Source organism: Mandrillus leucophaeus, unplaced genomic scaffold (genome assembly GCF_000951045.1).
Source record: "Mandrillus leucophaeus isolate KB7577 unplaced genomic scaffold, Mleu.le_1.0 Scaffold69, whole genome shotgun sequence".
In the NCBI taxonomy this organism is placed as follows: domain Eukaryota; kingdom Metazoa; phylum Chordata; class Mammalia; order Primates; family Cercopithecidae; genus Mandrillus; species Mandrillus leucophaeus.
In genome coordinates, this window is record NW_012107474.1 from 742,293 (window position 1) to 763,363 (window position 21,071).

The 21,071-nt window shown below is 54.6% G+C and overlaps 2 protein-coding genes across 5 annotated transcripts in view; both read left to right on the forward strand.

Moving 5' to 3' along the window:
* ITGB2 (integrin, beta 2 (complement component 3 receptor 3 and 4 subunit)) overlaps positions 1-9,530 on the forward strand; it is a 48,276-nt gene extending 38,746 nt beyond the window's left edge. For all 4 annotated transcript variants that reach the window (XM_012002476.1, XM_012002475.1, XM_012002474.1 and 1 more), the window contains exons 9-16: positions 142-231; positions 1,622-1,762; positions 3,063-3,250; positions 5,020-5,264; positions 5,750-5,969; positions 6,356-6,558; positions 8,587-8,753; positions 9,057-9,530. In XM_012002476.1, the coding sequence (XP_011857866.1) occupies positions 142-231; positions 1,622-1,762; positions 3,063-3,250; positions 5,020-5,264; positions 5,750-5,969; positions 6,356-6,558; positions 8,587-8,753; positions 9,057-9,119 (1,317 nt within the window). In that variant the 3' untranslated portion in view covers positions 9,120-9,530. The remainder of the gene's footprint in view (positions 1-141; positions 232-1,621; positions 1,763-3,062; positions 3,251-5,019; positions 5,265-5,749; positions 5,970-6,355; positions 6,559-8,586; positions 8,754-9,056) is intronic.
* Positions 9,258-21,071, forward strand: part of PTTG1IP (pituitary tumor-transforming 1 interacting protein) — a 52,767-nt gene continuing 40,953 nt past the window's right edge. The window contains exons 1-3 of the mRNA XM_012002598.1: positions 9,258-9,333; positions 9,937-10,141; positions 10,395-10,560. Coding sequence (XP_011857988.1) covers positions 9,258-9,333; positions 9,937-10,141; positions 10,395-10,560 — 447 coding nt within the window. The remainder of the gene's footprint in view (positions 9,334-9,936; positions 10,142-10,394; positions 10,561-21,071) is intronic.

Below are 21,071 nucleotides of genomic sequence, written 5' to 3' on the forward strand. Positions count from 1 at the left end.
TGGAGACGCCACGGCACAGGTCCTCAGGGTGAGCCCAGTGCGTGGAGACGCCACGGCACAGGTCCTCAGGGTGAGCCCAGTGCGTGGAGACGCCATGGCACAGGTCCTAGCCATGCCGTGTCTGGTCTTCTTGCCCAACAGAAACTCACTGAGATCATCCCGAAGTCAGCGGTGGGGGAGCTGTCTGACGACTCCAGCAATGTGGTCCAGCTCATTAAGAACGCTTACAATGTGAGTCTCCCACACCGCTCAGCTGGGACCCGTGGGGTGGCCAGCAACCTCCCCACTGCAGGTCAGCTCCTGCTGCAGGTCAGCAGGAGGGTGATCTGGGAGGAGAGCCACTGCCCTGTGGGCTGGCTGCAGCCTCCAGGACACCCTGGCCTGGCAGTTCCACGGGGAGCTCCGTGTCCTCTCTCATTGATGGTGTGGGCGATGCTCCTTGAAACCCAAGCTCAGGCCCTCTTCATGCCGGACTCTTCTCTGTGGGTCTCTCTGGGGAAGGGGGGTGGACACTCTGGTGGTAGACAGGGCACCTGGGGCTGGAGGAGGCCACAGGAAACCCCCACGGTGGACTTGGGCCCTGGGAAGACACCCTAGGGGGTGGAATTCCTCTTGCACTGTACACCTGTCCTGGGCAAGCCCCAGAGAAGCCCTCACCCACTGAATTTCTTCCTGGTGCATGACCCAGCTGCACCCTGGGCTGCTCCCTGGGGAAGCCCGGGGCCCTGGTGGGCATAGGTAGGCACAAGTGCACACTAGGCACTGCTCAGGGCCCCAGGCACCAGAGGTCCCAGACTGCTCTGGAAATCTACCCCCCGGTGAGAGATGTTCTCAGAATTCTGGCCTGGATCCTTCTAGGCCAAAGGTCCTGCTGGCTTGAGGGAGCCCAATACGGTAGCGCCTCTGACAAACGCTGGGTCATTGAATTAAACTGAAGGTCTGTGGAGGAGGTGCCATTGGCTTCTTGTAGCCTCCTGTGAGCCCCAAACCCCCAGAGCAGACCATCCTGGGTACCAGCCACTGCCCGAGGTGTTTCTGTCCTTATATAGAGGATGCAGGTGACACCACCGCCCTGGCCATTATGAACCTGATGCCCCTATGAACCTGTCCCTGTGCCTCCTCTCAATTTCCTTCTGTCTCTCAGTCTTTGTCTCTGTCTGTCTTTCTCTGTCTCTCTCTGTCTCTGCCCCATCTGTCTCTGTCTCTGCCTCTCTCTGTTTTTCTGCGTCTCTCTGTCTCTGTCTCTGGCTCTGCTCATCTCTGTCTGTCTCTGCCTCTCTGTTTCTCCCCGTCTCTCTTATCGCTTGAACAATTTATCCAGCTCCTGCCCTGTGCTAGGTCCTGGGGACTCAAGGCTGAGGAGCAGCAGAAGCTCCCACTCCTGAGGCTCACACCCTGGCTCCATGCTGGTCCCTGTGGTCGGGCTGTTTTGGGGTCAGGACTGTGGCCCTGGCAGCCCCGCCATCCTCGGCACATCCTGCCATTCTCTCCTCTGTGTCATTAGCTGACACTGGGGACTTGCAGGGAGAGGAGAAGTGGAGACGGGTCTAAACCACTGGGCCAGGCAGGGCCAGGACAGCAGAAAGACTCGCCCCTAAGAGTGGCCGCTCTCTGCCCGCAGAAACTCTCCTCCAGGGTCTTCCTGGATCACAACGCCCTCCCCGACACCCTGAAAGTCACCTATGACTCCTTCTGCAGCAATGGAGTGACCCTCAAGGACCAGTCCAGAGGTGACTGCGACGGCGTGCAGATCAACGTCCCGGTGAGCCTGACCACAGAGTCCCTATCCCAGCACGCGGAGGGGCTCCGGGGACAGTCAGAAGGAGCCAGGGTCCCCATCTCAGCACTCTGACGGGGGCAAGGAGGGGCACACAGCCATCAGATGCTGTCTGGGGGCAGGCGGCATCCACTGGCAGGTCCCCGTTTCCTTCCTTCACCCCCTCTCTGCTGAGGCCAGACACTTTCCTTGTGGAGCTGGTGTCATGAATGTCAGCGAGAGGGTGCCGAGAGGGTGCTTCACACACGCCTTGGCCCAAGAGTCCTACTCATCAACCTGGAACCCCAAATCCCTGGGTCAGGCCAGTGTAGACTGAGGGATGGCGTGACGGCTGCACCCCCTGGGGGCAGACACCGGACGCACAGAACAGGCACAAATGGCAAACCCGGGTTGGGTTCGTTCTCATGATTTTCTGCGTGTTTCATTTTGTTTTTTGACAGACACATTAAGGCATGGGCCACACAGGTGATTAGAAATGGACACTGAGTTCCTTCCCTAATCTTTCAGGTTGAAGTTTATTATCCAATCATTTGTTTTTTGTTTTTGTTTTGCTAGCTGCGAACTAATATTCAGTAAGACACTTGCTTTCATTGCACTTTTTTAATATGACTTTGGAATTCCTTCAAACACGTTTCTCCCTAAATGTTGCCCGTGGATTTTTTTTTTTTTTTTTTGTGAGATGGAGTCTCACTCTGTCGCCCAGGCTGGAGTGCAGTGGCACCGTCTCGGCTCACTACAATCCAAGTGATTCTCCTGACTCAGCCGCACGAGTAGCTGGGACTATAGGCGTACGCCACCACACCCAGCGACTTTTTGTATTTTTAGTAGAGACAGACTTTCACCATATTGGTCAGGCTGGTCTCGAACTCCTGACCTCAGGTGATCTGCCCGCCTTAGCCTACAACAGTGCTGGGATTACAGGCGTGAGCTCCGGCGCCTGGCCTGCCTGTGGCTTCTCACCAGAACATTCCCTCATGCTGGGTGGTCTGAGTGGGAGTGTGCTCAGCTTATCTTGATTTGCTGTCTGTGTGTCACATGTCTCTGCTGATGTGCGACCTGGGAGATCCTGGTGCCGGTCAGAGCGGGAGTGCGGGCAGAGTACCTCCTTGCCAGCTGACTTCGGCTTCTCGGATCTGAGCATCAGCTCTTCCCTGCTCCCAGTCATCCCCTCCTCCCCACGCTGAACCCCCCACGACCCCTGCAGAGGCCAGCAGGCGAGGGCTGGAAGCCAGGCTGTGACCCTGGCCGCCGAAGGTCCCCACCTGAGCCCAGCACTGCCCTGCAGGTCACCTTCCGGGTGAAGGTCACGGCCACAGAGTGTATCCAGGAGCAGTCGTTTGTCATCCGGGCACTGGGCTTCACGGACACAGTGACCGTACGGGTCCTTCCCCAGTGTGAGTGCCGGTGCCGGGACCAGAGCAGAGACCGCAGCTTCTGCCATGGCAAGGGCTTCTTGGAGTGTGGCATCTGCAGGTGAGGCGGGCACAGGTCCCTGTGAAGCCTCCCCCAGCCCTACCCTACAGGGCAGGTGTCTGCAGGTGAGGTGGGCCCTGGTCCCCGTGAAGCCTCCCCCAGCCCCACCCCACAGGGCAGGTGTCTGCAGGTGAGGTGGGTGCAAGTTCCCATGAAACCTCCCCCAGCCCCACCCCACAGGGCAGGTGTAAGCAGGTGAGGTGGGGTCTGGTCCCTGTGAATGCTCCCCCAGTCCCACCCCACAGGGCAGGTGTAAGCAGGTAAGGTGGGCGCAGGTGGCTCCATCCCCTCCCCCACTCCACAGATCGGGCGTCCTGGGGGCCCCCTTCTGCAGGAGGTGGGGAGATTTGGGATTGGAACCCAGAAACCCTCGGCAAGCCCTCCCCCATGCTCATGAGCCAGGGTACCAGCGATGCCAGCCTGTACTCTACACTCTCTGGCCATGGAGGACCCAAGGCAGGGGACTGGTGGGCAGGAGGACCCCCTCACCAGAGGATAGAGGCCCATGTCAGGGGCACAAGGAGTCCCCACTGGGCATGCCCATGGCCTTGAGTGCGTCATTTTCTCTGCCCGACCTTCCTTGACCCTTGGAGCTGGCTTCTCTCTGTCCTTGGGGACCAAAGGCCATCAGGCTGGCAGCCCTGGGGCATGAGAGGCCAGAGAGCCTCCTGGGACAGGTGACTGCTTTGGCAGCCTAGGCCCCATAGGCCTCCCTTTGGGAGTGCACACCCCCTGCCAGGCGTGGGCACCCCACCTCAGGGAGAAGCTGGGGACAGGTGGAGGTTCACACAGCATTCAGCCAGGAAGCTTACCCTGGGGCTGGATGGCTCTCCCCCTTTCCTTGCCTGCCTGGCCAGTGCTGCTGGGCTGACCTCCCAGGGCTCTGCCCCCTTTGCTCTGGCCACCTCCTCCCCTCTCCAGACTGCTGTGCCAGTCCACGCCCCGGTGGCAGTGCCCTTCCCCACCTGCAGGTCCCTGCTGCCCCCAGCCTCCTCCCATTTCTCAGGACAGTGATGGTCTCTGTGGTCTTGGTGGTCTCTGGCTGTCCCCGTGCCTCAGTGCCCACCCTGCCCACTATCCTGGGTGTGCAGTCCTGGGGCGGCCTCTTCACGGGACTGTAGGGGTGACTCAGTCGGAACACTTGGCAGGTGTCGCGGGGTGCCCTGCCGCAGGTAATCAGACGCTCGGTCCTGTGGCTTCCTCCTCTGGGGAGCAAGACAGCCCATGGCAGGGCCGTCCCTGAGGATGCCTCAGGGGCTCCTGTCTGCCCGCGTCTTGGTGACAGCTTCCACATCTGACAAAACCGCTTGTCCCTGAGTTCTCCCACAACCTGGCCGGTCAGTGCACAAACGCAGGCGGCAGCTGGCTGGAGAGAGGGCGGGGCTGTGGCAGGTGGCAGGGCCAAGTCCCCGCTGGCCACCATGTGGGGCATGCAGGAGCAGACACCAGCCACTCACAGGGCACCGGTGTCGCAGCACAGGCCATGTGCATGGCGGCAACACAGCTGCACAGTGAGCCTGCCGAGCCGCTGCATGCTCAGGCCGAGGCCAGGTGTCTGCTTTCCCCTCGGGACATCCTGGGGAGGGAGCCCAGGGCCCCTGCACGTTTTGAGCACATTTAGTACATGGCAGGTCCTCAGTAGGCCTCGAGGAAGGCACAGACAGTGTGCCATAGGGGTGTTCTCCACCAAGGGCAAGGGGCCTGGAGGACGGGGCGGCTGTCTCACATCACTGTGGGGAGCCTGACCTTGGAGCTCCTCCTGTCCCCAGGTGTGACACTGGCTACATTGGGAAAACCTGTGAGTGCCAGACGCAGGGCCGGAGCAGCCAGGAGCTGGAAGGAAGCTGCCGGAAGGACAACAACTCCGTCATCTGCTCAGGGCTGGGGGACTGTGTCTGCGGGCAGTGTCTGTGCCACACCAGCGACATCCCCGGCAAGCTGATATACGGGCAGTACTGCGAGTGTGACACCGTCAACTGTGAGCGCTACAACGGCCAGGTCTGCGGCGGCCCGGGTGAGCCCGTGGGTCCCTGCTGGACAACAGCCATCCTGCGGCACAGACTCGGCGTTGGGGGGTGCATTCTGGAACACGCAACGAGTGGAACAGAAAGGGGGGGATCCTGAGGACAGACAGCGCAAGTCTCGCCCGGCCACTGGGCGTCAGCAGGAACTTGGACGACCCTGCACCCCGCCCTGCCTCAGTTTCTGTCTCCATGAGGGCAAGGGGTCCTTGTGGGGAGGGTCCACGGGAGGAACGATCACAGCCCTACCGAGGTCCCATTCACAGCAGGGCAGGGGGAGGCCCAGACTGGCCAGGAGGTGGCCACGTGGCTGACGGGGGCTGGAAGGCCTGGCTAGTGGCCCGGTACCTTTTGCTCAGGCACATCCCCCAGGCTGGAGGAGGCAGGTGGGCCGGAGGGAGCGACGGCAGTGGGGTTTCGGGCGGGTCTCGGTCCCCAGGCCAAGCAGGAGCTTAGTCCTGCTGCCCCCGTCTTCCAGCGAGGGGGCTTTGCTTCTGCGGGAAGTGCCGCTGCCTCCAGGGCTTCGAAGGCTCAGCGTGCCAGTGCGAGAGGACCACCGAGGGCTGCCTGAACGCGCGGCGCGTCGAGTGCAGCGGCCGTGGCCGGTGCCGCTGCAACGTGTGTGAGTGCGAAAGGAATTACCAGCCTCCTTTGTGCCAGGAGTGCCCCGGCTGCCCCTCGCCCTGCGGCGAGCACATGTGAGTGCAGGTGGAGCAGGCAGGGCGGGCAGGGATCCCTGCTCCCCGGCCACCTCCCCAGCAGCCGGGCTCACTCAGGGCCCCCAGTGAGCACCTCTGCACCTCAGGGTTCTCTGCGGGTGCATTTGGACTGAGGAGCCCTCAGCGGCCGCTGCACCCCTGTGCCCCCCTCCCTCCTGTGCGCACCTGCCATGGGCCCTGGGATCAGGCTCCCAGTTCACCCACTGCACCCCGCATCTGCCCCACTCGGGCCCCCTCCTTGGCCTGAGGACACCCCAACCCCACCTGCCCCACCTGGTGGACACACACCCAAGCCCAAACCCAAGCCCCTGATGCCTGAGCCCCCGCACGCCCTGGCACCCACGCTCACGCCTGGCTCCCCACAGTTCCTGTGCTGAGTGCCTGAAGTTCGACAAAGGCCCTTTCGGGAAGAACTGCAGCGCGGCGTGTCGGCGCCTGCAGCTGTCGAACAACCCCGTGAAGGGCAGGACCTGCAAGGAGAGGGACTCAGAGGGCTGCTGGGTGACGTACATGCTGGAGCAGCAGGACGGGTGGGATCACTACATCATCTATGTGGATGAGAGCCGAGGTGAGGCCACTGGGGTGCAGCGGGGACCGGCTCCAGAGCTCCGACTGCGGGGTCTCTGCAGAGGCGAGGGTGGTGCAGAAGCAGGGTCTCACCTCCAGTGGTGTGGGCCTAGCAGGGTGGGTGAGCCATGCGGGATGCCCTTGGTGGCATTGCAAGGAGGCCAGAGGCCAGTCCCCCCCACCCTGAGCAGCCTCCCTTTTCCATCCCCTCCTCACCTGACCCCGCATCAAGCTGGGCAGCAGATGGCCTGTTCCCCGGGGCACCGCTGCTCCACACCGGGCAGGCCCACCAGCATGCCACACTGCCCGGGCCAGGTCATCTCCCACTGGATGCCTCATGGGGCCAGGCTTGGAGTTGCAGGTCCCTAGGGGTGGCCTGAGGTCAGGCTGCTGAGTGAGGCTCCCCTGAGGGCATTGGGAGATCCTGGTGCTCGGCTTTCAGCCCTGGAAGGGCCCAGGGGCACCAGGCACTGCCATCCCCCAACACTCTCTGCTCGTCACTCATTTGGCTCCAGTCGGAACCAGGCCCAGCCCCACGGTGACCTTGGCGGCACTGACCCTGTCTTTTCAGGTCTCATGTTCCACAGGCTCCCGAGAGGCAGAGGGGCTGGGACTGGGGGGCCGCAGGCGGACTCCATCAGGCATGGCCAGCAGCCAGCCAGAACTCGTGCAGGACTGAGACCTGGGAGCTCCTCCCTCCCCAGGAGGGGACCCAAGGCAGGCAGTGGGGTGCTCTGAGCCTGTAGGTGACATGCCTGGAGCTCACAACCCACACGTGGGCCTGGGGCTGCAGACCCCCACCTGCCAGGGCAGGAACACCTGCAGGCCACTTTGAGGGACAGACCTGGGTCATGTCTGGTTTGTGCAATCCCAGTCAAGTCACTTCACCTTTGAGGACAGGTGAAGGAAGGCAGACCCCCCCACCAGGAAAGACAGGATGGCAGGAGGGGGCACGGGGAGTGAGGGTGCGGGTCAGGATGGCAGGAGGGGCACGGGGAGTGAGGGTGTGGGTCAGGATGGCAGGAGGGGGCACGGGGAGTGAGGGTGCGGGTCAGGATGGCAGGGGGGCACGGGGAGTGAGGGTGCGGGTTAGGATGGCAGGAGGGGGCACGGGGAGTGAGGGTGCGGGTTAGGATGGCAGGAGGGGGCACGGGGAGTGAGGGTGCGGGTCAGGACGGCAGGAGGGGGCACGGGGAGTGAGGGTGCGGGTCAGGACGGCAGGTGGGGGCCCGGGGAGTGAGGGTGCGGGTCAGGATGGCAGGAGGGGCACGGGGAGTGAGGGTGCGGGTCAGGATGGCAGGAGGGGCACGGGGAGTGAGGGTGCGGGTTAGGATGGCAGGAGGGGGCACGGGGAGTGAGGGTGCGGGTCGGGACGGCAGGAGGGGACCCGGGGAGTGAGGGTGCAGGTCAGGATGGCAGGAAGGGGCATGGGGAGTGAGGGTGCCAGGTCAGGCCAGGGACTGCCTGTCTGTCCCAGGGTCAGCAGCTGTGGGCCTGGTCCACTATGGCCACAGCCCCCATGCTCAGGAGGTGAGCACAGCTGCTGTGGGAACCAGGACCTCACACCGCTCATCCTGGTAGCGGCCTCACCTGCTGAGCTCAGCTCTGGGCCTGTCCTTGACTACCATAAATCACCTTCGCAGTAGGGGGAGCGAACGCAAGCAGGGACCCTGAGCCTTATTCTGAACTCTGATGTAGAACAGTGGGGTCCCTCACACCGTCTCCTACCTCCCAGTATTAGCGCTCTGCCCTGGCTGCCCAGTACCCTGGCCCTGCCTTCTTCTCTGTGAGCAGGGGTGGTGGCAGTGGCCCTTAGATTTCATTTGGAACCATGGGGCCTGGCCTTGAATCCGGCAGGGGCTCGGCCAGGTTCTTACTGACCCCTGGCCGTGGTGATGGACGGTGAGCCAGGGCCCTGGGAACCTCCGTCTCTCTAAGTGCTGTGTTGTGCGGTGACCTCGGACCTGTGGGCACACACGGCCCAGTGAGATGGGGCTGGACTGATGCTCGGTGCGCTGCTTCTTCCTAGAGTGCGTGGCGGGCCCCAACATCGCCGCCATCGTCGGGGGCACTGTGGCAGGCATCGTGCTGATCGGCGTCCTCCTGCTGGTCATCTGGAAGGCCCTGACCCACCTGAGCGACCTCCGGGAGTACAGGCGTTTTGAGAAGGAGAAGCTCAAGTCCCAGTGGAACAACGTAAGCGGCCATCCTCGGGGGTCCCACGCAGAGGGACGTGTACGTCCCACACTCTGCGACCTCCTGCTGTGGGAGGCCACGGACACCCACGCATGGCTGCACCTCGGCCTCCCCGGGCAGCTTGTCCTCTGGGCATCCGCCGCTGTGGGTGAGCTTGGCCGCCGGTGCTGGGACCCTGGGAGGGCTGCCCCACCTCCAGCTCTTCCTCAAAGCGATGGCTTCCATGCGGGGAGTATCTTCAGGTATAAAGATTCTGCTCTGAAAACCTCCCACACTCACAAGCCTGTTTGCATTTCCCACCAGGATAATCCCCTTTTCAAGAGTGCCACCACGACGGTCATGAACCCCAAGTTTGCTGAGCGTTAGGAGCACTTGGTGAAGACAAGGCCGTCGGGCCCTCCACGTCTGCCCCGTCACGCGGCCGAGACATGGCTTGCAACAGCTCTCGAGGATGTCACCAATTAACCAGAAATCCAGTTATTTTCTGCCCTCAAAATGACAGCCATGGCCAGCCGGGTGCTTCTAGGGGCTCATCGGGGGGACAGCCCTGCTCTGACCTGCACAGTCCTTGCATGGAGACGTGAGAAGGGAGGGCTTGAGGCTGCTGAGGTGAGGAGCGTGTCTCCTGTGCAAGTCAGGACAGTCTGGTTAAAGGTGGTGCCAATTTATTTACATTTAAACTTGTCAGGGTATAAAATGACATCCCATTCATTAAATTGTTAATCAATCATGTGTATAGAAAAAAAATAAAACTTCAACACAGGCTGTCCAGGGAAACTGGCCACTGTGTCTGCTGTGTTCCCCCGACTGGCAAGGTGGCCAGGCGCATGGGGGCCCTGTCCTGCCTGCTGACCTTGGCCACACAGGCTGGCTTCAGAACATGGGCAGATTCTGTTTTCCCCTTTTCCTCCCTCACCTGCTGGTCTGTACAGAGCCCCATCCTGAGCCCCTGTCCCAAATCCTAGGTGCATTTCCAGAAATGGTGTGGTGGCCCCACCAAGGAGGCACCTGTGGCAGAGCCTGGCCAGGGCAGAAGCAAAGCAGGAAAGTGAGTGTCTGTCTGCCCTCCCTTCCAGCCGTCTACACCTCCCCTCCAGCCGTCTACACCTCCCCTCCAGCGGTCTACACCTCCCCTCCAGCCGTCTACACCTCCCCTCCAGCGGTCTACACACCTCCCCTCCAGCCGTCTACACCTCCCCTCCAGCGGTCTACACCTCCCCTCCAGCCGTCTACGCCTCCTCTCCAGCTGTCTACGCCTCCTCTCCAGTCATCTACACCTCGCCTCCAGCTGTCTACACCTCCTCTCCAGCCATCTACACCTCCTCCTCCACCCATCTACACCTCCTTTCCAGCTGTCTATACCTCCTCTCCAGCCATCTACACCTCCCGTCTGGCTGTGTCTACATCTCCCCTACAGCAATGTCTACACCTCCCCTCCAGCTGTGTCTATACCTCCCTTCCAACTATGTCTACACCTCCCCTCTGGCTGTATCTACACTTCCCCTCCAGCTGTGCCTATACCTTCCGTCCTTCCAGCTGTCTGCACCTTCCCTCCAGCCATCTACACCTCCCCTCTAGCTGTCTACACCTCCCCTCCAGCCATCTACACCTCCCCTCTGACTGCCTACACTTCCCCTCCAGCTGTGTCTACACCTTCCCTTCAGCCATCTACTCCTTCCCTCCAGCTGTCTACATCTCCCCCCGCAAGCTGTCTACACCTCTCCTCCAACTGTGTCTACACCTGTCCTCTGGCTGTCTACAGAGCCCCCTCTGCCTCCCACTGGGGTACTCAGAGGGGAGGGAGCCAGTACCGCTTTAGGGGAAGTGTAGAAACAACCCTGGGCTGTGCTAAAGCTGCTCACAGCCCCAGAGCAGAATTCAGCACCAAGCTCCACACAGACCCTGCCTGAGAGCTCTGGACACAAGCAGGCTGCTGGCCACGGCTGCAGTTGGTGAACGTCTCGGTGTTAGCACAGGAAGGCCCTTGTCCTGGGAAACCCCTCAGTTTGTCTGGGCAAGCCACACAACTGGCCACACTGCCAGGGCCACTGCAGACCTGCAAATGGGCACATGTGGTCAGCATCTGCTTTAGGTCCCCTACTTTAAAATTCTAACTGTGGCCAGACACGGTGGTTCACGCCTGTAATCCCAGCACTTTGTGAGGCCAAGGTGGGAGGATTGGTTGAGCTTAGCAGTTCGAGGTCAGCCTGGAACCTGAGGCTGTTAAGTTAGCAGCTACTGACTTAACAAGAGTCACACGGCACACCTAGTGACCCAGCTGTGAACATTGAGACTTCATCTCTACTAAACATTAAAAAAAATTAGTAGTGTGGTGGCACGTACCTGTAGTTTCAGCTACTCGGGAGGCTGAGTTAGGAGGATGGCTTAGGCCTGGGAGTTGGGGGTTGCAGTGAGCTGTGATTGCACCACTGCCCTCCAGCCTGGGTGACAGAGAAAGATCCTAGCTTAAAAAAAAAAAGCAAACAAACAAACAAAAAACAAACTTCTAACTGCGTGATAACCTTTTATTGCACATGCCTGGGAGCCTTTACCTGGGCAGGTGGGAGGAGCTAGAAATGGCCAGATGCTCCATCACTGCCCACTTCCCAGCTAAGGTGATCTCCACCCAGCCTGCGCCTGGGGCTTTAAATGCCCCTTCCCTACTGGAGAAGGGCTGCTGTGGCTGGTGTTCAGTGTTCCTTGGGGAGGCTGCTGTGCAGCCAGGTTGGAGACCCGCTGGCCTCGAGCCTCAGTTCCCCAAGGCTGGCCTGGGCAGCAGAACAAGCCTTATCTAGGAGCCTGTCACAGATGCATTCTCAGCCTGGCCCCAGACCAGCTAGTCAGCGGCGCTCCGGGTGGGCCCAGCAATCTGGGCTTTGTGGGTCTTCCAGGGATACCAATGCACGCTGTAGATTGGGCAAAGCTAGGAGATGGAGATCAAATTGTTGACATTGACTGGGCGCAGTGGCTCACGCCTGTAATCCCAGCACTTTGGGAGGCCAAGGTGAGCAGATCAGGAGGTCAGGAGATCGAGACCACCCTGGCCAACATGGTGAAACCCCATCTCCACTAAAAACACAAAAATTAGCTGGGCACGGCGGCGCATGCCTGTAATCCCAGCTACTCGGGAGGCTGAGGCAGGAGAATCGCTTGAACCCGGGAGGCAGAGGTTGTGGTGAGCTGAGACTGTGCCACTGCACTCCAACCTGGACAACAAAGCTAGATTCTATTTCAAAAAAAAAAAAAAAATTGTTGACATCAAGGAATGGTCGACAGGGGTGTGTGCAGTGTGGTGATGCCCTCTCAGGAAGGAGGGATGGGGGAGGGTGACCCCAGGTGACCAGGCAACCAGGGGGCCTGGCCTGGAGCACATCCGGCCGAGATCAGATACCAGCCCTGCATGAAACCCTCCTCACAGGATTACTGAGAATTCCAAGTCAGGCTTTGGGCAGAATTGGAGCTGGGCACTGACCAGGGTGTGGCAGGCACCATCACCCGCCTCACTGCAGCTGCTAACTTAACAAGAACCACCCGGCACATGGACCACTGCTCCCCTGTTCTTCCTGGAGGTGGAATCTCTGAGCGTGGACCTCTGAGGGTGGACCTCTGAGCGTGGACCTCTGAGCGTGGACCTCTGAGGGTGGACCTCTGAGCGTGGACCTCTGAGCGTGGACCTTGTAAGCGAAGAATTGCTTAAGGCGTTTTCCACACCCCGAATCCCAGCAAAACAGCCGACGCCAACCGGTGTGAGGGCCCCCACCAAGGAACCGACTCAGCTCAGGAATGTGCTTTCTTCATCCCCCATCCCATGATTTCACCCCTCATACTCACCAATCAGTGATCCCCATGCTTCAGACTCCATCACCTGCCCAGATCCCTGAAAAACACCATCCCCAAGCCCCTCAGTAGGCGGGTTTGAGGCTTCCTCCCATCTCCTCGCTTGGCTGCCCCATGCATCTTAGTCTTTCTCTGCGGCAACTCCCTCTGTTTCGGTGGGTTGGTATATCACCGCGCAGTGGGCAATAGGCCCTGAGCCAGGGTCCTAGGACACACGTGCCCCTGCTCGAGATCCATCTTGGTGATTGCAGCAAGGGCCTGGATCACCCCCGCGATGTGCCTCTAGCAAGACAAACTGTCAGATGCCTCAATCCATTCTGTGGTTTTTCTGACATCTTCCTGCCAGTTTTCAGGTCTTTTTGACATTCCAACCTTGTTCCAGGGAACTGAGGGGAGCTCCTGAGACATGGGGAAGAAGCACGGACTCCAAGGGTGAGCCCCCAGTCCACGTCCAGCTCTCCTTCTTACTGGCTGCCTGACCTGGAACAAGCTGTGTTTTGTCTTGTCAAAAGTACAGGTGGAGGGATCACTAAAGCCTGGCCCTGGGAGGATGCAGAGAGGCTGGCACAGGAAGTGCTTTGAGAATCGTAACTGCTTGCAAGGGATGGGCAACCGGAACTGTCTGTGCCTTGGTCAAGGACAAATTCCTGAGCACAAGAGACCCCGCATGGCACAGACCAGCTCTGAAGCCATGAAGCTGCCAACCGTGTGCAGCCCTACAGGAGTCCTCCCACATACCAGGAGCGCAGGTTCCGCATCACTGCTTGGTCCCGTCGTGGGACATGGGCTCTGGCCTGTGGGCACAGCCCTCTCTCCCTCCCTCGATGCCTCACCCCAGACCCTGCTCACTGCTGCCTGTCCAAGGGCTCCCACTGGAGACCCAGGCTCCACACTGTCTAGCCCCTTCCAAAGTGAGTCCAAATCTGGGACCTTCAGCTGCTCTCCTTGTTCTCCCCAGTGTTAAGCATCTGGTGGTTTAATGTGCTGCCAGAAGGTCCACTCTTTCTATGCAGCCTCTCTGGAAGTAACTCTTTCACCCACTAAGGAATGTACTCATAATGACCAAAAAAGCAAAAATCCAACTGCACAGACACTTAACCACCAAATAAAAACTCTGGTGGAAATTCCCAGCAGGTGACTCCAATATGCACAATTGGGTGGGGGCCCTGGAATTTCCCCTTTCTGGCCCCAGCCCACTGTGACTGTCTGTGCCTGTGGACAGTCTTTACCATGGCTCTGGGGCTCAGCTGTCATTTCTCCTAAGTTGGTACCATTGTGATTCTATCAGTTTAATTCTGTAACCATCTTTCTTTATGGAAAGACATACGCACTTTTAATTCCAGACTGCTCTAAGTAATCATCCTGTTTCTCTAAAGAATCATTATGGTTGTACTGGCCGGGCGCAGTGGCTCAAGCCTGTAATCCCAGCACTTTGGGAGGCCGAGACGGGCGGATCACGAGGTCAGAAGATCGAGACCATCCTGGCTAATACAAAAAAAAAAAAAAACTAGCCAGGCGTGGTGGCGGGCGCCTGTAGTCCCAGCTACTCCAGAGGCTGAGGCAGGAGAATGGCCTAAACCAGGGAGGTGGAGCTTGCAGTGAGCTGAGATCCGGCCACTGCACTCCAGCCTGGGCGACAGAGCAAGACTCCGTCTCAAAAAAAAAAAGAATCATTATGGTTGTACTTCCTGTACAATGTGCCGTTGGGTCATTCCTCTGAGCTTGAAGCTCTTTGACAATTGAATATGTATCTTTGGATTCCAGACATGTTAAATTACATAATGCCCCCCATTTCCTCTTTTTAAATCTTGACTTCTATGCAGTTAAAACAGGAACTTGGGTTATACCACGTATTTTTTGAACTTCTGCATTGTTAAATTGTCCCAAAACTTAGCTATATTTTAAAATGCCATTGTGGATGGCACTGTTTAAAATGTGGTGGTATTCACTGAGTTTCGGTTAATGTTTACATGCCCCTACATGTTTAATGTCCTTCAAATACCATTAAATTAGCTTTGTGTGGTTGTATTGTTAGGATGGAAAAAAAAAAGTTGCTTCAGGGGCATAGTTCTAAACTAGATTTTTGTTTATTCTGTTTCTGCAAATTGATTTTTGTTTGTTTGTTTGAGACGTAGTCTCACTCTGTCTCCCAGGCTGGAGTGCAGTGGTGCGATCTCAGCTCACTGCAACCTCTGCCTCCCGGGTTCAAGAGATTCTCTTGCCTTGGACTCCCGAGTAGCTTGAGACTACAGATGTGCACCACCATATCCGGCTAATTTTTGGATTTTTAATAGAGACAGGGTTTCACCATGTTGGCCATGCTGGTCTCCTGACCTCAAGTGATCCATCTGCCTTGGCCTCGCACTGTTGGGATTACAAGCATGAGCCACCATGCCTGGCCTGCAAGTGGATTTTTAAACATCTTTGATACAATAGAAGATCCCAGTGAAGATGTAAAGTCTTCAAACTGGAAGACGTGGGTCAGAGACAGTTTGCTGTCACTAAGGACCCTGTGCAGCCACTTTATCCCTTTATGCTGAGCCCAAGCAAACAGGACAAACATAAAAAAGGATTGTAATTTCTAGAATAAGTTAACATTTTTTGTCACTAAGTTTGCCAAGATCCCAACCAGCTATTTAGCCAGTTGGTTAGAGGAGGTTTTGGCTCTGAAATGTTGGTTTATGTGGGTTTCTTATCAGCTATGAATTGAGTGAGATCATTTGGCTTATCTGGGATACAGACACAACTTTCAGTTTTATGATAGCACAGGTTACCCTCGAGCTGCAGTGAGTATGTCTAAAGCCACATGGTTTCATAATACAGATTTTCTCAGGTAAGTTTGTCATTTAATAATGAGATACCCATCTGGCTATAACTTAAGGCCTTTTGTGTATAACTGGTGAGGGCCTTCACATGTCAAGTAACACCTTCGATACCCAGTTCTGGAAGAAAGACGGAAGCTAAATGATGATACCAGTGAAATACAGAATGAATCTGACAAGACTGTAGATGAGGAAGATTGGGGAGTGTGAAACGGTATGACATATTTGACCTTGTGACCGGGCACAACCCAAAGAACACTGTCCTAGCTGTCCCAGGGCATCACCTTCCAGTACAACAATCCATTTAGGAGGCACAGCTTTCTTTTTTTTTGAGACGGGGTCTCACTCTGTCACTAGGCTGGAGTGCAGTGGCGCAATCTCGGCTCACTGCAAGCTCTGCTTCCCGGGTTCAAGCAATTCTCCTGCCTCTGAGTAGCTGGGATTACAGGCGCGCACCACCAAGCCTGGCTAATTTTTATATTTGTGGTAGAGATGGGGTTTCACCATGTTGGCCAGGCTGGTCTTGAACTCCTGACCTCAGGTGATCCACCCACCTTGGCCTCCCAAAGTGGTGGGATTACAGGAGTGAGCCACCGTGCCCAGCCGAGGCTCAGATTTCTTTAGATGGGAGATGTGAATTCAAGAGTCATCTTCTAATGTTACGGTGAAGGCTGGTCAGAAGTACCTGATAAGGTCCATAGCTGGTTGCAGAGACTTTTTTTAAAATGTCATTTCCAATAGACAAAATCTCCTGGCTGAAGTCTGCGGTCCTTCAAATTTTTGTTTCCCGGGAGCTCACTGTGAAAAGATTATTTTTGTCAATTATAATTTTTGTTAATTATTTTGTAAGGGCACTGCAATAGCTTAATATGTCTCCCTTTAATATCATAGATGTACAATTCCTTGGAGATAATTTCATGGGTCTGCCTAATTTCGAACAGAGATAACTGGTGTTTACCTAAAGGTGTCGACCTCAGATTAAGCAGAACCTCAGATTAAGCAGATTAAGAAGAACTTCTGACCAAGGAATTTAAAAAGGGTTGGTTAATTTTGCCAATTGAGTTTTGATTATTCCATTGGTGCATTTCACTAACCCAGATGATTGGGTGTGGTAAGCGCAATGGAAATGCTGGAGGATGGGCCAAAGTTTACATACCGATTGAATCATCCACCCGGTGAAGTGAGTTCCTCTGTTGCTACAAGTTCCAGAGGAATTCCCCGGATTGCAATACGTTTTTCCACAGCAATTTTACTCACTGCTGAGGCCACTGCTCTTCTGCATGGAAATGCCTCTGCCCAGTGAGAAAAACACGTAAATCATTACCAGAACACGTTTGCATGTTTCTGAGGGTGGCAACAGCATGGAATCTAATGGTCATACCTCACAAGGGCCTCAGGTAAAGGGAAATGTCCTTATAATGGTTTTCCTGGATTATATTTTAGGCAACTGTGGCAATGACTGTCTATTTCGATCTTTGTGTTTGTAGAAAGTGAAAAGTTCCTCTTCAAAGTTTCCCTTCTTCTTAAAGAATAAACCGTAAGTGTTAAAAATAATAGTTTCTTTTAAAAACTAACTTCCTGGCTGGGTGTGGTGGCTCAAGCCTGTAATCCCAGCACTTTGGGAGGCCCAGACAGGCGGATCACGAGGTCAGGAGATCGAGACCATCCTGGCTAACACGGTGAAACCCCGTCTCTACTAAAAAAAAAAAAAAACTAGCCGGGCGAGGTGGCAGGCGCCTGTAGTCCCAGGTACTCGGGAGGCTGAGGCAGGAGAATGGCCTAAATCCAGGAGGCAGAGTTTGCAGTGAGCTGAGATCCGGCCACTGCACTCCAGCCTGGGCGACAGAGCGAGACTCCGTCTCAAAAACAAAAAAAAAACTAACTTCCTTCAAACCTCCTGGCTTTGTGCTAATAACTCTTTTTAAGCCCTGTCCTATGTGGCTATTAAACATGCTCACACGCATGGAGTACATTCTATGTCCCAGAACCTTAACCAAGGTGTCTGTGCTGGACCTGCTCGCAGGTACGCTCCAGCTCGCAGCCTATGCCCCTTCCCTATTTGGCATAAGCAACTTCCTCTTTCTTTTGTCTTTCCATTACTTTTACCTATTGAGAAAAGTTTTAAACTGTTAGCCAATCAGGTTTTAGTTTCGATTGTGAGGTCTGGCTCCAGCCAATGGAGACAGAACACAGTAGCAGGGACAAACTACATCAGGGATAAAAATTGCTTCCCTCTTTTGTTCAGGTGTGCTTTTGCCATTGTTCCATCTGCGATGAGCACCCTTTCTGCAGAAAGTAAAAATGGCCTTGCTGAGAGGATTAAATTTATGTTTGAGTGCTGTTTCTTTGCAGCACCGGGGAACAAGCATTCTGTTTCTAAATAAACATTTTTACATGGTGTTTTAGGAACCCCTAAAGCATCTCCACCACTTTCATGTATTATACAAATAATAATGGAAGGTTATAATTTGTACATCCCAAAGGCGGAGCATTAGCAAGATCACATTTGATCATTTCAAATGTTGGTGGATTTTCTTCTGCCGACTCTAAAGTCCTGGCATGTTCTGTTTTAAGAGCGCATATGAGGACTGAGCTTTAAAGAAAAGTTTGGAATCCAATTTCTATAATATCCTGCCAGTCCCCCAAACCCTTTTGTTTACTGGTTGTTGGTGGTGGAAAGCTAAAATTCCTTTCAGTCTATCTAGATTAATAGAAAGTCCTTCTTTTTTTTTTTTTTTTTTTTTTTTTGAGACAGAGTCTCGCTGTGTCTCCCAGGCTGGAGTGCAGTGGCGCGGCTCACTGCAAGCTCCGCCTCCCAGGTTCACGCCATTCTCCCGCCTCAGCCTCCCAAGTAGCTGAGACTACAGGCGCCCGCCACCACGCCCGACTAGTTTTTTGTATTTTTAGTAGAGACGGGGTTTCACCATGTTAGCCAGGATAGTCTCGATCTCCTGACCTCGTGATCCACCCACCTCGGCCTCCCAAAGTGCTGGGATTACAGGTTTGAGCCACCGCGCCCGGCCAGAAAGTCCTTCTTTAGATAATAAGTGGCCCAAGTACTTTGTTTTTTATAAAACTGAAGTTTTTCTTTAGAAATTTTATGTCCCCTTAGGCTGTTGTAATGAATGTATCCCATCTTCTATAAAAGCTTGCTTATCTTCTGAGCAGAGGAGTAAACTGCCCATGTATTGTAATACATTTTTTTTTTTTTTAAGAACAAGTCAAAAGACCAGGCCCAGTGCCTCAGGCCTGTAATTCCAACATGTTGAGAGGCCAAGATGGACGGATCACTTGGGGTTAGGAGTTCAAGACCAGCCTGACCAACATGGAGAAACTCTGTCTCCACTAAAAATACAAAATTAGCCAGGCGTGGTGGCGCATGCCTGTAATCCCAGCTACTCAGGAGGCTGAAGCAGGAGAATCCCTTGAACCCAGGAGGCAGAGGTTGCAGTGAGCCGAGGTGGCACCATTGCACTCCAGCCTGGGCAACAAGAGCAAAACTCCATCAAAAAAAAAAAAAAAAAGAACAAGTCAGTATCTAAAAGAACAGTTTTTGCGTCAGTTGAGCTCTCAGTGTGGCCCTGGGTATAGCTGTCTGAGTGTATCGTCTGCCTTCCCAAGTAAAGGTAAAGAGAAATCAATACTTTCATCCACAGAACTACTAAAGGATGTGCTACAAAAGTCCACTACAGTAAAATACTTTGATCAGGGTAGCCAAGAGGATTCTTCCAGTATCAGTGGAAGACTCTGACGATATTTGATCAAGTACTGCCTTTAGTAGGTTTTGTAATTCTTCATTATTCAATAATTCAGTGTCTTCTAGGGCAATATGGATTGCAAATGGGTTAGATTTTGAAACTTTTTTTATGTCTAGTAACTCAGCTTTCTCATCTAATTCTAAATACGTTGACCCCTTCGGGAGAAAAAAATGTGGGTATTATAATTCTAAGAAGTCTCTTTTTATAAGATGGATGGTAGCTGATAGAACCAGAAGGAAAATTTGAGTCCCTTGTAAAGGACCTAGTTGAAAAGTTATAGGCTGAGATTTACTTGCCATTACAGGAGTATTAGTGATACCTACCCTTTGAATTTTTTTTGACTCCAAGGAATGGAACCTTGTAACAAGGTGGAATTTATTACAGACAATGTGGCTGCTGTATCAGCAAGAGCTTATGTCTGCAATGAGAACTTGTGTTAACTATTTAAAGTAATTTTTATGGCCCGGCCCAGTGGCTCACGCCTGTAATCCCAGCACTTTCAGAGGCTGAGGCAGGTGAATCACAAGGTCAGGAGTTCGAGACCAGCCTGGCCAATATGGTGAAACCCCGTCTCTACTAAAAATACAAAAATTAGCCGGGCATGGTGGTGCGTGCCTGTGGTCCCAGCTGCTTGGGAGGCTGAGGCAGAGAAGTCGCTTGAATCTGGGAGGCAGAGGTTGCGGTAAGTCGAGATTGCACCATTGCACTCCAGCCTGGGCAACAGAGCGAGACTCAGTCTCAAAAAAAAAAAAAAAAAATTATTTTTCCCAAAGTAGAGCCAGGGTCACACACTCAGGTATTTAAATTCTCTGGAAAAACCAGTAGGGTCCTGGTGAGCATCAAGAAATTCCTTGATTATACTTTTAAGTTCTACCTTTGACCATAACTGATGAACTGGGGCACGTAGTTGTCCCCTATCAGACACTGGCTGTTTGAGAAAGGGCCTCAGAACAGGAGGAGGAGGAGGGAGGAAGAAAGGTGGGTCTGGGCTAGGTAGTGCATTCAGACAACAAAGGATAAAGAGAAGGAGTTGAGGGAGGAGGGGGAGAAATTTCAGTAGTCTTTTTAAATTCAGAAATTATTTTAGATAATGTTTTTTTCTCATAAAGAAATACGTTTATTAGAACTTCTTTTGGATGCTTCCAAATACCATAAAAAATAACTCTCCCAAAGATTCTGTGTGATCCTAGAGCCAGCGTTTTCCAATTGAGCAAACAAGTAAATGAGCTTGGTATTCCAAGGGTACCCGGCTTTGGTCACTGAAATTTTGTTTTTTCTCAAGTTATGTGAGAGCATTTTTCTAAATATGACAAGAGGTGGCGCCATAAGCACTGCGCAGGAATCCAGCTGCAGTTCCCAAAGATGGGTCCTTCCTGAAGGAGAAAGACTTGGTTTTGGATGGACGATTGTCTATAACATGAGTTCTCTTAAGTGACAAAAGCCGGTAAGGGAAAATCTGGTCACTCAAGAAGAAAGTTTAGACATGTCACTTGAACTCAGCTCCAGAGCCCGGCCAGTTTTAAAGATTACAAATTTTGCTTAAGCCACGATTCGTTTCCTCTTTTCAAAGAGAAACTGTTTTCCCCTTCTCCAAATCTGAAGGAGAAAAAAGGTTGCAAACTTTATAGCAAGACGAACAAAACCTTAACGTCGAAGGGCAGTGTAACCACACACCTGCAAACAGCTGACTCTCTGCCTTAAAACCAAGCTTCAACTCCAGCCCCACCAGGTGTGGACCTGGGTAGGCGGAACAGTCTGAACCTCAGCCCTGGGAGGCTGCCAGAGACCCCGATCAGTTCCCAGGCGGTCGGGTGAGCCAAGGCCGCTCCGCGAGTGCCAGAGAACTGGCTCGGATCACAGGAGGCTGGCTTCGGGCCCATCTGCAGGCGCCCAGATCCCAA